This window comes from Akebia trifoliata, chromosome 3, assembly GCF_017979445.1.
Source record: "Akebia trifoliata isolate Shusen 1 chromosome 3, ASM1797944v1, whole genome shotgun sequence".
NCBI classification, from domain to species: Eukaryota; Viridiplantae; Streptophyta; class Magnoliopsida; order Ranunculales; family Lardizabalaceae; genus Akebia; species Akebia trifoliata.
The window spans coordinates 53,187,061-53,203,304 of NC_141377.1; the positions used below are offsets into that span (position 1 = coordinate 53,187,061).

The 16,244-nt window shown below is 36.5% G+C and overlaps 1 protein-coding gene across 1 annotated transcript; it reads right to left on the reverse strand.

Annotated features, from left to right (window-relative positions):
- Nucleotides 1-1,793: 1,793 nt before the first annotated feature.
- LOC147407940 (Leucine-rich repeat (LRR) family protein) lies at nucleotides 1,794-8,361 on the reverse strand. Its single transcript, XM_086436736.1, has 6 exons — nucleotides 8,043-8,361; nucleotides 6,441-6,595; nucleotides 5,818-6,035; nucleotides 4,365-4,980; nucleotides 2,176-2,700; nucleotides 1,794-2,088 (listed from the first exon to the last, which is right to left on the reverse strand). The coding sequence occupies exons 1-6, from the start codon at nucleotides 8,231-8,233 to the stop codon at nucleotides 1,976-1,978; spliced, it is 1,818 nt and encodes a 605-aa protein (XP_086292862.1). The 5' UTR covers nucleotides 8,234-8,361; the 3' UTR covers nucleotides 1,794-1,975.
- Nucleotides 8,362-16,244: the final 7,883 nt, after the last annotated feature.

The following is a 16,244-nucleotide window of genomic DNA, read 5'->3' on the forward strand; positions in this document are numbered from 1 at the left end:
TTCACCACTAACAACTCACTATCTTCGATTTATTGACATGTAAGCCCGCTCTTAAAATCTTTTATTCTGGAGGAAAATAGTTGTGTGTGATCAGTTGCCACTAGTTGTGGAATATTTTAAGCGAAGTTCAACTGGTTCGCAATTAATGTGATTTCTTTTCACAGTTTACTACATCTTATTTGACATGTAGCGGTAAATTAATGCGGAGAGCAGTGTAGATGAGGGAGTTGTCAGGAATTGAAGTTGTTGAGGGTTCCTTGGTGTTTCATTTTTGCAAGCAGAGCCTTGATAAGCTCCTCAGGAAGGGTGGGTCATGTGTTCGAAACCCCATGAAACTAGGAATTCCTTGGAGCCACCATCCGGGGTCCAGTTGACCCCTGACTCAATCAGTTGCACGTAGGACTTCCCGAGGGTGCAGTGCGTGTGACTCGGATTAGTCTCACCTAAAGGGTGGGGAAACCCATGATAAGAAAGAAAAAAAAAAGGATGGATTTTTTAGTGTTCTTATTTGTTTTGAGGTTACTTGTTTCTGGTTTGAGTATTAACATACAAAAGCGTAAGATCATCAGAGTGAAAGTGGTTCCTAGCATTCTTGTCTTGACAGGTTGTTTGGGTTGTCAAGTGGAATCATTCCACATCCAAGCTTTCAAAATTGGGATCCGGTCTCAAAGAGAGTGGGGAAAGGTTAAGTTCCTCGAAAGCGATCTCTCTCAGGAGGGAAGGGACCTACTCTCATTAAGAGCACTCTACCATTTTACTGAATTTTCCCTCCTTGTTCTCAATTCCCAGGTCTGTTGAGCTTTGTTTAGAAAAATTCTTTCACGATTTCCTAAGAGAAAATATATATATCATTTGGTAAATTAGAAGCAAATTTGCTCTGCAAAGAATCGAGGATTGGGAATTAGAAGCATTAGACAAATGAATGTGACTCTTCTTGGGAAATGGAATTGGAGATTTGGAGAGGGCAGGCAAGTACTGAAGTCTTGAAATAAAGGGCCGTATTTAGCCAACCAGATCTCCTCCTGAATTGAATAATCCATTGCAGAACCATATGCATCTGTACGTTTGTTCAATTCTATTTTTTTCTGATTCTTCCTTCTTTGTTTTCCTTCATCCCTCTTCCCCATTGGACAGTAGTAGTTGCGGAACTACTGGGCCGGTAGAGGACAACCTGTTGTTCCTGCTCCTCTTTCTTCGCTTCGGGGACGGAGGTCCTACGGTAGGTAACAGCAGGCACAAGCAACTTGACCGAAGGGGACCAGCGCTTCTACTCCTCCACTGAAGAGCCATTCGCCGATCCTACTCATCCATCTCATGTATGTCACCTACATAAGGCTATCTATGGCCTTAAACAAACCTCGAGAGCTTGGTTCATCACTCCCCCATGCCGCCCATTAAGGTACCTTCGACCCTTCTTTCTAAATGGGGGTGGTGTTGCTAAAGCTTTCTCTTTAAGGCCTTTCACTCTGATTATCATTATTCAAGCGGTATCACAGAGAACCTTTCATTGATATTCAAATTGTCCATCCACTGGTCTTGTACGTAACAAGATGATCACTACCTACCTAGTGAGAAGGAAGTCCATATTTGTTCTAAAAGACAACTTACCAGTAATGCAAATGATGACCGATAAATACTGATCATATAGTTGTAAGAAATGACCAATATATAGTGAATGTGGTGATGGCTATAATAAACGATGGACAAATACTGATATGATGTACAAGTGAATAGTAATGGTTCCACTTATTTATCAAATAATGAAAATAGATTCCATATATTAATCATATACAAAAACTAAAACATTATGTTCATTTTTCTAATGCTGCTCTTCTTGTTGAAAAGTTAAACTTGTTACAGAAACATGAAACAGAATACAAATTGGATTCATGGTGGAAACATCATTAGAGCGAAAACACAATCGATGTTTTAACTACTCAAACAATTAAAACATAAAGGTACCAAAGATTTAGAATTACTCCATTAGCGCCTTCGGTAGCACAATACTGCTATTATGAGGAGAAACGAGCGATAAAGATGAGAACTGCAACTCCAGTAGTTCCTGCCTGCTATACTTCAGCCTTTCATCTATTAAAATTCAATTCAATGAGAAAGAAAATTAGACGGGGTTAGTAAAGCTGCTTTCTCAAGGAAATAATCACAGAGAATACTTACCTAAAAAATTCGCCTTTTGGAAACTACACTGGGCTGGAGACATTTTGCCCCTCTTTGATCTCAAATGAGGAGTCCTGACAGTTCGATGAGATGGAGAAGAATGATCATTGGCATTTTGATCTTTGGAACAATTCTTAGCGTGTTCATGTCTCACTTCGATTTGAGGGTGATTCTCACAAAAATTTGTGATGGTATCCTCGGTTAAAAGCCAACAATCCCTGAGATCAAGAATCTCCAGCATTGGTGGCGGGTTGAACGAATGGAGTCCAGCATTGGTTAATACAGCACCACGAATCCCAAGAAATTTTAGCTTTAGGAGGGATGATGAGGTAAGCAATGAAATATTAGTAAGAAAATCACTTTTGAGAGACAAAATCTTTAACTTTTGCAAACTAGAGAGAGGCTGCAAAGCCTCGTCTCTAACTTGGGTTTCTTGCAAATCCAATCTCTCCAAATGATTGAGATTCTGTAATGTTGTTAGTGATAGAACCCTATCAGGCTCATGCCCTGCCCAGTCAGTGAAACCTGATTATAAACGCAAGAAATGAGTCAGTTGTCTGTAGTTTGGAGGAGATTGACTGATGGTATACTATTGCACCAAGTGCCAAACTTGTTTCTATATGAATGATTCATAGTAAATGATTCCAACAAACAAATAGTCGGTCAAAAAACTCATGGCCAAGAGAGAACCCAACCAAAAAATGAAGTCGATGGAACGATCACAATCTAAACCAACCCCAGAATGATCATAACTTATATAAAACATAAAGTGGACACATGCATCAACGTCAAGACACTACTGCAAATTGATAGACACACTGATCCCAACCTGATCCATCGACACATCCCTACATTTTATAATATTCTTCAGTTCATTTTAATTATAGGATATAACCTATCGAAATAATGATGATTATTGACTATACAACCAATAAAAAACTAATACGTATACAAAATGGTTCTTCTATGGAGGAGGTCCATGTTTCCTTTGTTGAAGAGTAAATAATATGATTCAAGATTCATAGTGTGGACGCAGAGAAGTTCTGTATTCTATTTACCACAATATAAAAAGAATATTCTTACATAAGCTAAAACATATAAAAAGTATATGAATAACCAAAATAAAATAACTGCCTAAGTAATTATTTGTTTGAAAAAGAGCGTTAAAATGTGTTTGCCCTGGAATCAAAAGGCAGCGTCCATGTTACATAATAATCATCATCAAAAGCCTTATCCCAACTAGACAGGTTCCGTTGCAAGAATCCAACACAGAAAAATCTTATAAACAAAGTATTTCTTGTACTAAACCCTTGTCCATTTATTTTATGACTTCCCAAAGGCATTAACATATCCAATGGTACAAGCATCAATTCTGGTGATCTTTTTTGTGTAAGGGACCTTCGATGTGGTCCAATGAAACAGCAGGGTCCCACAGCTCACTTACATATCTAACAAAACAGTATGCCATTGATATAGTATCCTAAACTGTGTTGCCGGATTTTTTTACTAGACTGAACAGGGAACCAGTACAAAGTGAACCCATTAGTGATATGATTTATAAACAGAGTCTCCTTGTAATAAACCCTTGTCCATATATTATCTCTTCCCAAAAGCATGGCCATATCCAATGGTACAAGCATCTATTCTGGTGATTTTTCCTTTGTTATTTTTTTTGGTGTAAGGGATCTTCCATGTTGTCCCATAAAACAGTGGGGATCCACAGCTCACTTACATGTCTAAAATACCAGTATACCATTGATATACTATCCTAACCTGTGTTACCAGATTTCTACTAGACTGAACCCATGAACCGGTAAAAATTACCTTTCCCTACCCCCACAAACTGGGTTCGTTCAAGAGTGGTGAACCACAAACCCAAATTTGAACGAAGCAAATCAACAAACCAGGTAACATAGATCCTTACAGTATAACCTCAAATACCTTCAATTTCCTTACAAAGAACATAGGCAATGATCAAGAATAGACTATCAAATGGCAAGGATCGTCCCAATGGCCTGATCTTGAGACTAGCAAATACGAACAGCAACCATCAGTACGTGAGACAAGCACCCCTCTTTTCCCCCCTCATTCTCTCCGTTTCATACAATGCAGATAGTACCCAAAAGCAGTAATATTACATTATGGGAATAAAGTGGATATCCTAAATTGTTTCAGTGGAGAAGGCATACCTTTAATATTTGTATTGCTCAAGTCGATAACCCTCAAAGAAGGTATCATGCCAATATATGACAGAGAAACATCATCGATCAATGTGTGAGATAATATTAAGATTTCGACAATTGGAGCATTTCCAGCTAAAATTCCTACCCCAGCAGAGCTAACTCTTGTGTTGCTGAGATTCAGAACTCTCAAGTTTGATCCAACATGATTGATCAATTCAATTGAATCATCTCCCATTCTGCTAAAGCTGAGATCCAAATGCTCGAGTGCCTCCATGTTAACCAAAAACTGGAAATCATAAAATGAAGCCTTGGATAAATCCAAGAGGGACAGTAGACTTGGTTCAATAGAAGAAAATACTTCATTAACATCTTTGAATGTAGCTCCATGGACCAAAAGCTTTGCCAGATGAAGAGCTTTAGCTCCGTTATCTCCTTCAAATATAGAATGGATGGTGCAATTACTCATATTTAAGCATGTAAGAGAAGGCAAGCATGGTAACTTTGTAACCTTGGTCCAAGCAAGATTCAGGAAAGTCAACTTCAGGAACATTTTGAGAACAATAGCTCCTTCGTTAGATATTTTACTTCCCCACAAGTCCAGATATTCCAGTTTTGTCAACACCTAACAACAACAAAAAGCAAGATAGATTACCTTCAAGAATCTCAGTGTTGAAAAACAGTGTGGGTAACGGCAATATAAAATCTCAACTGGAAAAAAAGATATTCAGGAAGTGATGCCTTTCATACTCAACAAGAGTGGGAAATACCAAAAGTAGAGAGAAGTGTCAATCAAGTTATCATTCACTCCCTAGAAATTATATAAGATAAATTGCTAGTATAGGAATTGGATATAACAAACAAGAAATCATGGTTTTCATGTGGAGATCAAGACCAAAATTTGATGACCCATGTGAGAGACGATCTACTCAAAGCCCTACCCAAAAATTTTGGGGATCTGCTGAACAAGCATTGTTCCACAACTCAATTCTGTCTAAAGCCATACCTCTTGTCAATTCAAGTGTAATCAATCCGCTCTCAACCTCAATCCACGTCCTTTTTGCCTACCTCTCGCTCTTTTAGAATCTTAAACTTGCACGTTACTTCTAACTGAGACTGCTACCAATCTCATATCAGATGATTGTGATCATACAATCCAGTTGGTGGAGACCTATTTAACAGCGAGTCCCAAATTCCCATCCACTACACTTGGCTTGGTAACAATATTACAGGTTAACTCACTTCACAATTTAGAGAAAGCTAAAACTTTTACTAAAAATACCCAATAAATGATCCCAAAAAAATAATTAAAAAAAAAATCAGTATAGATCTACATAAAACAAAAATTTCATGGCCAGCATCAATATGAACAAAAGGAAGAAAAAAGCGATGGTTTACAATCAAACAATCAATGAAGGACACTAGAAGCAAACTGCATAAAGCAAGAGAAAAAACAACAAACCTGGAGTGGCTGCAGTGCCAGGTCAGTAACAGGTAGACCTCCCAAATCCAATACAGACAGGTTTCTAAGCGAAGAGAGCAGTGTAATCCCATCCACAGTCAGACCAGTTTCAGAAAGATACAATTTCTCCAACTTTGAAATTGAAAGAAGATGCTCAACACCAGCATCAGTAACCTTCAAGCATCTAGAAAGATCCAGTTCCTTTAAACAATCCATACCTAAAACCAGGAAAACAGAAAAGAGGTAAATATGCAGTCAAACTCCAACCAACTTGTCTTCTATCTGAAAAAATGACACCAAGAACTACATCCAAGGCCATGTCTTATACAAAACGGGCAGAGAAGTTGTCTGTCAGAGAATTAAAGAAACGGGTCATTTAACAATTAAAAAAAATAGATCCAAGCTGCAAATTAGACACTGATGCATGATGTATCTGAACCATGTAATTTAGTTCAAGCAGCTATTGACAACATAGACAATCAAAGAAAGATTTTTCCATCCAATTAAAACTTCATTTTTTCCCCCAAAATGAGAAAATATCAAAAAGAGAATCAGTAAGAGCCTAGTGAAGAGAATTTCCTATCTAACCCATTAATTGACGTAGTAGAACACAAAGTGCCTACCGGTAATAGCCCAAAGGGCAGAATTATTGATACCCCGGCAATTGGATATATTCAACGTACGCAGGTAGCGAAAGGCACCCAAGTAAGCCATCCATTCTGCATCCACGGTGTTCACACTGCTGAAATCAATCTCCTCTACACAATGTTGAAAAACTCTGCATACACAAATATGGATAATGGGTAACCAAGCTCATAAATCGAAAAAGAACAAGCCAAAGCCAACTCCCCTTCAGGAAGAAAAACAAGATCTTGCTGGAAAGCAAAGAATCCAATTCTTGTAAGAATGGATAGGAGAATACAAAATAGAAGTATAAATGCAAGTTAATGCAAACTTCAACATCTAAAAACATTGTATCGGTCATTATTCTATGGGTTCACTTGCAATAAGTCCTGGTATCCCATCATACATAAAATCCGCATGTATGATCAAAGTACCAATATCAGTAGGACCAACCTGGATATGGGAAGGATACTTAAGATATTTATTTACAACAAAATAACATATAAATATTTGTATCATATTGAGTCAATATTTCAACTTTGTTAATTTTCTAAAATAAAGTTGTTAAAACACTCATTTAAATATCATAGACTTTTTATTGTATGTTTATACATACACGTTTGTATTCTTATGTATGTATGTATGTATGATTTAAAACATTACATGTGAAGGTATCTATATCATAGAATTTTGGGAATGGTAGGGTACCCAATAACAAATGCCTACATTTCAGGAAAATCAAGTCATCCCCCCACTTCCCCCATATGCGTCCATAACCATATCTGTATCTGCATCCAAGCATCATAGCTAGTATCACATAGGAACTCTATTTAAGCACAAGCTCTATGTTAGAAGCAAATGACTAAGCTCTAGTCATCTCACCTACATTAACCACGTTGACATAAAATGCTTAAATCTAGAATCTAGTCTAAACTCCATGAACATTACGTGTTCCCCAAATTCCAAGATAGAGCATCGTTGTAGAAACTTACAATCTACAAAGGATGCAGAAATAATGAGTTATAGATCTATAATGAAATCAAACTTTCATCTCTATCAAGGTCAGGAAGCTGAAAAAATGCATCTCAAGGCATGTTTTCCAACCGAATTATAGTGATTTTGAGGTGGCATCACATGAGCTCATTGTCCTAAAAACTACATTTACAGCTTTTAGAGGGGGAAAAAGCCATTTCCCTACAAATAACTAGAGGAAATGCAGAAAATATAGCTATTTAAGATCTAAAAATCACACATTCTAATTTTAATCCTCAACTAGGAATTTAGGAACAATTTTAGATACTCAAATTATCATTAATATGACTAATTTCGAGTTAGAAAATCGAGGATCCAATTCCTAATTCATGTTCAACACTAATTACCAGTCAATTAAAGTGTATTTTGAGTTTTTAACCACAAAAAATCCTAAATTTCCTTTAAAATGGCAGAATTTCGATCAATAACCTGGAAAAAACATCGATTTCGATCAATAACCTCTAAAAACATCGAAATTCAACTAAAATCCACCGAACTATATCCATCTTTATATTAGAGGCAATTAAATGCAATCATGAAAACAATTTGAACAACAAATCAAGACTTACTCGAGCAACGAAGGAGACAGAAGTCGACGATGGAGGAGACGACGAAGAAGAGCCTCAGCGAGCTGCGTAGGCATCCGTTCAAGAGTCCTTCGCTGCCTCCGCCATTTCTCAATGCTCTCACTGCTTTCACTTGCAGCTTTAATGCAGAGACGAACGAGGCCGCTCTCGATCTCGATTGCTTCGTTCTCCATTTCTAGGGTATGCAGATTTGAAGAACTTCTTCGATCTTTTACTGCGTCGAATTCATATATTAGGGTCTCTCACCTCTCTCTCTCTCAAGGAACGACTGAGTGATACCAGGAAGACCAGGATCAGTCAGACAGTCATAGAAATGCTCTTGCGTGATGCGCACGTAGCGAGACGGCGAGAAGAGTCTGGGTCGGTCAACAGGTCGGGTTTCGGTTCAGATGTCTATGCTCCACATGGGCCGGTATGGATATAAGGCTCGGTTTGATTTAAAGTTGGATCGGATCATGCCCGAATAATAAATTAGATGGGGCGGCTTCGGGCTTGTTAGGAGTGAGGCCCGTTGAATGGCCCATCCAGCCATCTCTTGGAGTCTTGGTCACATGGTTTAAAAATTCGTTTTGACATCTCGTCCATGAATGAGATCGAGTCGTCTCGGATGAGATATCCAATTTATTGAGTAGTTTCTGTAGCTATGAGATTTTCAAATCTGAATATCTCGACCACTTAGATTTTGAATCGTCATTATTCTTTTTTAGAAAATGATGTGAATGGACACCTGAAAAATAATTTTAAAAATTTTATTTTGTTTGTAGTGACTCTTGTAAGAATAAACATGTTGGTCTATCTAAGATCTAAATAAAGGGATCCATGTTAAGGAATATGGAAGGTGTTATGCATCTTATTCCCTCCACCATTTGTAGTAACCTCGGATTCGGTCAATTTGAAAAATAAATAAAAAAGTTTAAAAAATCTTATTTGTGCCTTAAAGTGCGAGGGGCTTTGATTTCGGTTTAAACCATTAAGAATTTTCTTATTGAGGAAGGGCCCTTTTTATGGTCCATACCTTTGGATATTTTGAAAAACTTTGGACTCTTTGGTCAATGACCCATTTCCATAGGGAAATGGCCTATGGCTTTAATCTCAAAACATTTTTTGTGGTGGATGCATTAGTACATGGACTTGTTAAAATGATTTTCAACTTCTATCTTTTTGATCGAGTTGAAACCCAATCGATCGGAAGTAGAGAAGGGTGTGTATCACATCTTAAGGTTGATCTAAAAGAAAAATAAAATTATAAAGAAGGGGAGGGGAGAAGTAGAAGAGGAGAAAAAATAGAGAATTATTTATTTATTTATTTTTTAGTTCTTATCCTATACCATGTTCTTCTTTCTTTTTTATCTTTTTTCCTGACCTTCAAATGATGAGCCTTGATCTTAGTCTTGATGTTTGGATTTTTTTAGCGATTGAAGGTAGGTATGGAGATTATGAGAGATGGAGAGAGAGTTGAGGGAGAATTGAGACTTGTAGGAGTTTTTAGTTTTGTGGAATAAGGGTTTATAGGATTTTGGAGGTGACTTTTAATGGTAGAATGATGTGAAATTGTGAAAAAATGTAGATTGGTATGAGGTTTATGAATAAGGTGTGTGCAATTTAGAGTTGGGAGAACAGTATTTGTTGAAGGGGATGTAAATGGGTAGCTTTTGAAATCCATTTTAGTTGAATGTTCGGTAAGTTGGAAGGAGAGGATTTTGGTTAGAAGAATAGTGATGTAAGTGGGTGGTTGTTGATATTTTTTGGAGGGTAAAGAAGATGGTGACATGTGTCCTAAAAATATGGGGTGTGTATGTTAGGTGAGTTGATTAGGGAGAAAAAATGTGGGGGTGGCTTGTGATGAAAGATTTAGAGAGAATGATGAAAGTAAGTTATGACATGGGTGTGGGTTTGAGATGTGGGCATGTTAGTTTTTTAAAGAAAGGTAATGGGATTGGTAGATAGATTAGAGAGGTAAGTTGTGGTAGTGACATGTGTTTTATTTTGATGATCTTTGATTTCTTATGATGATTGGTGGTGATCATGGACATGGGTATGGGTTTGAGTAGGGGCTTGGGCTTAGGATATGATAATGATTTAAATTGGATTGGATTAGTTTAGGTCAAATGGATTTAGGGGTTGGATTGGATTAGGTTACGGTATGTATAAGATTGGGTTGGGTTGAAAGATGAGGTAGGGGGTGATCTATCGTTTTTATTAGCCCATGGGTCAAACTATGGATCTTAGGCATTTATTTGAAATAAAACCATTATATTGAGGGTTTTGGGCCCTTAGGCCCATTTTGATAAAAATACGTTTTTTTTTACCTTTTTCGAGTAGGGCCCAAACAAATTGGGGTATCTACAATCTCATATTAGATTTAAAAAAAAAACCTTAGAATTAGAACAAATCATGTCTTTAAGACAACTTGCCAACTCGTATCATTGGTAAATAATATTGAGACAACTCAAACGAGTTGTCTCGATCTCGAACAAGATTTAAAATCATGTTAGGTCATGCTAATATTTGTGTTTATGTTTAACATCTCAACTAAAAAAATTTTCATGAGTTGGCATTAATTTTGTTGAACATAATCGATAGCTAACGAGTTTTGTGCGTGGTTTTTTAGGCCATTGTGCTTTCATCAAATGATGCATGTGGGTTGAGCTATTCCCATCCCAAGTGGTGGTCCGATTTGACCTAGCCTAGTCGGGAAGAGATTCTAATAGAGACTACTTGAAAGCGCCCTTGATCCGCGGAGTGCGCGGATCCGCTTTTGACCCTTGAGGTTTGGGAGTCGCCACCTAGTTATTGTGGTCTAGGAACCAAAATGACTCTAACATGGATAAAAAGAACTAATCTACCATAAAAAATCTGAGTTCGGGGATCATGTTACGGGGTTGGAAGGTGTTAGGCACCAACCCCACCCGGCCAAAGCCAGTCTCTACTAACTTCCCAAATATATCACATTGCTAAAAACCTAGATAAAAACAAAAATAAAAATTTTGTACCTTTTCGATAGCAAAGATTTTGCTCCCTCAGATCTGACAAAAAGAGCTCCTTGTACTGTACTCCCTTGCTTCGTTCTGCCTCCGGATTTGACTTCGGATCTCCTAGATCAAGGTATCTCCTTGTTTCTGAATCTGAACTCTTCAAGTTTGTTGCGGATTTATGGATATTTTTGAAGGGATTTTAGGTGTTTTCTAGACTAAAATTGAAGGGGGGATGTTAGGTAAGGAGTTGGGGCTTCAAAACAAGGGTTTATGGGGGACTAGGGGAGCTTCTAGACCTACTTCTCCTAGGGTTTATGATTTGATACGAAAATAGGGTGTGAGCACCTCTATTTATAGATGTTTTTTTAGGGTTGATTTGGATAGAGTTAGTGTTTAATTAGAGATCTTTTAATTAGAGTTGTGTTTTAGTTAAAATTGTTTTAGGTAGAATTGTGTTTTAATTAGAATTATTTTAGGTAGAATTGTTTTTAAGTTAGAACTCTATTAGATAGAGTTATTATTTAATTAGAATTCTATTATGACTTTTGGTCTTATTTGATTGACTTTTAATGTTTTGACTTTAGTCTTAATTGATTGACTTTTAATATCTTGACTTCAGTCTTGCTTAATTGACTTTAATTTTGACTTCAGTCTCACTTAATTGACTTTACTACCTTGACTTCAGTCTTGCTTGATTTACTTTTATTTTTGGAGAACCCCCTTCCATTATTTCTTTAATTCTTTGGACCCCCAAATGGAGGGGACCTTAAAGAAATATCTCACGAACCCTCAACAATTTTGCCTGAGAGTCCGATTAATCGATTTTTTAGGTTCAAATTTTTAAATTAATTTCATTAATGTTTCACTTTAATTATTTAATGTTTTATTTATTAATTTCGAATTTTTTAATTATGAAAATTGTGAAATTACCGTTTTGCCCCCGGAGAAGACTTTTCACGTTTTAAGTCGGTTTTAATGTTCTAGGATGTTTTAGAATCGATTTTTCGTAAGGAATTCAATGGAAATATTATTTTGTGTTATTTATGAAATTTTTTGTGTGAAATGGTGTGAACTTTATGAGGGGCATTTTCGTAATTTTGTTGAATTCTGTGAAAATTGGCGAAATGATTTATTTGTTTCGATTTTTGTTGTTTTATGTGTTTGAATGAGTTTTTCTAAGCGTAACGTAGGCTCTAGGGTTGTTTTGAGGTTAGGGGTATTTTGGTAATTTGATAGTTTTTAGTGATTTTTATCGTGAAGCTTCTTTTTGGTCTGCAAGATGATGATTTCTATGTTTCTGGGGTCGTATTTTCCTAGCGTAGCATGGTTTCTAAGGTTTTGTCAGTTCGAGATACCTCATCCGAATTTTTGAAACACATCTGGTAACAAAATAAAGCAATAGAATACACATCCATCATTGGGAATCATTGCGATCGGGTTGACGAGTTGATTAATCAGGCGGATGCAAAAATGGGGTGTCTACACTACTGCTATACAGGAATAAATATTTATGTTAGCTAGCGGGGGCGGTCTTTCCTATGGTAATCCCGTTGTGGCCTTTAACCGTTCATCTTGTCTCATCTTGATTTGGCTCTACTTGTAGCCAGTCATGTTAGCTTCACATGAGAGTCTTTTCTAAAGACTAAAAAGGCACTCATCAGTTAGCTCAGCCCCCTTTCCTTTCCTATTTAGCTTTGCCTCCTATCCCATTAAGAAAATAGATAATAGGTCCCGTTCAATTCAAGCGGCTCGCTTTTTTTCATCTTAAGATATAAGCCGTCTTTTGAGGTCGGGCTCAGTCTTCTGGTCTTTTCGTCTAGTGGTGGTTGACTGACTTTCCTCGGGTCGTTGGTTGGTGTTGACTTGATTATCCTCGACTCTTTTATTCATTCGTTTTAGTTGACCCAAGGTGTTGGTCTTTTATATTTGGCAATAGGACCAACTTCCTCAACTGAAGGCTTCGATTTCTGTTTGAGTCCTTGACTTTTCTTTTGGGAGATGTTTTGATTCACTTTTAGCTTGTTATCGATGCCATCCTCCCTCTATAATAGGCAAGTAGGCTAGATCCCTTCGTTGCAAGTGCAGGCTCGGTTATCTTATTCGATTGGAAATCTTGGATTTGACATACAATTTTCTACCTCCTTCAAGTGAATGACTCTCTTTATCTCATTGCCATTTCGGCTCACACCTCTAGCTAGTCAGCTCATTCTTCCCATGTTGATGGTATTAACTTTAATGATTTCTTTTATTATTGGATTTGACCTCAATTCTCTCATATTTTCCTCTTTATTTTGCATCAGGACGACGACTTGACTTTCCCTTGCTCATTAGACATCCTTAGGACGAGTGAAAGGAAGAAGGTGAGAAGAATAGGGCTCCATTGTGGTGCCTGCCAATGATTCTCTAAAGATTAAATTAGATTGGGGTGATACTAGAAGATAAACATGAATTCAAATAGTTTAAAGGAGATCATGAATGGCGATCTTAGAAGGGTGATTTTGTTAAGCCTGATTTTCCTTTTAGAATCTCTCCCCTGCCTTACTTTGAGTGGGGGTTTTATAGTCCCATGTTTGGACAAATGTCACCACATAACTTACCTAGGTGTATCAACCTTGTAGGTTATAAGTTGGCTAATGTAGCTAGTTGAAGTCTAGAATTTTGTTCTCACGTTTCATTAATGTTTATACTTAATTTTGATTTGAGGTGTCTCAATGCATTGATTACTAAACTTATTTGAACTTACTATTTTAGAGTTGGTGAGTCAGAAGACGTCGATGTCAGCGTCACATCGATTTGTACTTGTGGATTATGCATTACATGAAGAGATTTAGCTTCATTGTTGAACCTTATTTTGTCTTTTTGCGTCACTTTGTTCCTGTTGTTCTTGATTTTTCAACTATTCAAGGTTGATCCCATGTGTTGGTCCTTAAAAATTTGATTCCTCTACTGTTTAGGTATTTTCCAAGCTAAAGTACTTGAATTCAAGGTTGGAGTTGTGGGTCTAGGCAGGGAGAGTGTCTTTATCTTTAGGTGTGATGGAAATGGACTCCACAAATCCAACGTCTTAACTAAAACAATCGAGAGGTTCAATGACTTGGTATCATCTGAGATATTTGACATTAGTTTTGTTGAGCATGATCGATAGTCAATATGTCTGACATCTTAATTAACAAAAATAAATGTGCGAAGTGTATGACTTCTATTACCACAACCTTAGGTTCAAAACTTGCTCTCACTTGAAGAGAGATTGGAGGTGCAGGTTATGAAGTTGGTCGATTTGATTTAAGATAAAGTAAAATCATGTAATATGTTCCAATGTGAGGATTTTTTTTCTTAATGCCCCTAACTTTTGGATGATAACTTAATAATCTAATTAATAAAAATTTCAACTAATGCCCTTTTACTTTACAAGAAAATCTAAACTAGCAAAAGGTATTTACATAAGCTTACTTGTCCATGATTGTATCTCTTAACTAAAAAGATATTCTAATGGTGAATGAAGAATAACGCATAAAAATATTCCACGATGAAGTGCAATATTCATTTTTAATCAAATATTTTTATAAATTTTTCTTTCTAAAATTATGTCTCCTTGATATTAACAAAACTCAGTGTACCAATAATGATTTCACTACTTGGTAACCACAAACAATGAATTCATTATTATTATTATTATTATTATTATTATTATTATTATTTTGTGTTAATGGGGTATGAAAGCGCCCTCGATCCGCGGGGTATGAAAGCGCCCTCGGATCCGCTTTTGACCCTTGAGATTTGGGAGTCGCCACCTAGTTGTTAAGGTCTAGGAACCAAACTGACTCTAAAAAAGGCAAACTAATCTACGAAAGAGAAAAAGAGTCCGGGGATCATGTTCGCGGGGTTGGAAGGTGTTAGGCACCAACCCCGCCCGACCAAAGCCGGTCTCTACTAACTTTCCAAGTAAATCACATTGCTAAAAACCTAGATAGAAATAAAAATAAAAAAAAAAACTGATACCTTTCCGATAGCAAGGATTTTGCTCCCTCAGATCTGACAAAAAGAACTCATTGTACTGTACTCCTTTGCTTCGTTCTGTCTCCGGATTTGACTTCGGATCTCCTAGATCAAGGTATCTCCTTGTTTTTTAATCTGAACTCTTCAAGTTTGTTGCGGATTTGGGGGTGTTTTTGGAGGGATTTTAGGTGTTTTCTAGACTAAAATTGAAGGAGGGATGTTAGGTAAGGAGTTGGGGCTCCAAAACTAGGGTTTATGGGGGCTAGGGCAGTTTCTAGACCTACTTTTCCTAGGGTTTATGATTTGATACGAAAATAGGGTGTGAGCACCTCTATTTATAGATGTTTTTAGGGGTTGATTTGGATAGAGTTAGTGTTTAATTAGAGATCTTTTAATTAGAGTTGTGTTTTAATTAGACTTATTTTAGGTAGAATTGTGTTTTAATTAGAATTATTTTAGGTAGAATTGTTTTTAAGTTAGAATTGTTTTAGGTGGATTTGTTTTTTAGTTAGAACTCTATTAGATAAAGTTATTATTTAATTAGATCTCTATTATGACTTTTGGTCTTATTTGATTGACTTTTAATGTTTTGACTTCAGTCTTAATTGATTGACTTTTAATATCTTGACTCCAGTCTTGCTTAATTGACTTTAATTTTGACTTCAGTCTCACTTGATTGACTTTAATACCTTAACTTTAGTCTTGCTTGATTTACTTTTAATTTTTAGAGAACCCCTTTCCATTATTTCTTTAATTCTTTGGACCCCCAAATGGAGGGGTCCTTAAAGAGATATCTCACGAACCCTCAACAATTTTGCTTGAGAGCTCGATTTATCGATTCTTTGATTCAAAATTTTAAATTAATTTCATTAATATTTCACTTTAATTATTTCATTTTTATTTATTAATTTCGAATTTTTAATTATGAAAATTGTGAATTACTGTTTTGCCCCCGGAGAGGACTTTTCACGTTTTAAGTCGGTTTTTAATGTTTTAGGATGTTTTAGAATCAATTTTTCGTAAGAAATTCAATGGAAATATTAGTTTGTGTCATTTATGAAATTTTTTGTGTGAAATGGTTGTGAACTTTATGAGGGGCATTTTCGTAATTTTGTTAAATTCTGTTAAAATGGTGAAATGATTTATTTGGTTTCGATTTGTTATTTTATGTGTTCGAGAGAGTTTTCCTAAGCGCAACGTAGGCTCTAAGGTT

Excerpts from the sequence above, each read along its gene's own strand:
- LOC147407940 (XM_086436736.1), bottom strand. The coding sequence starts at position 8,233 with ATGGAGAACGAAGCAATCGAGATCGAGAGCGGCCTCGTTCGTCTCTGC. Across the intron at positions 6,596-8,042 it reads CTGTCTCCTTCGTTGCTCGA|AGTTTTTCAACATTGTGTAG; the intron begins GTAAGTCTTGAT and ends TTGTGTATGCAG. Across the intron at positions 6,036-6,440 it reads TGCCCTTTGGGCTATTACCG|GTATGGATTGTTTAAAGGAA; the intron begins GTAGGCACTTTG and ends TCCTGGTTTTAG.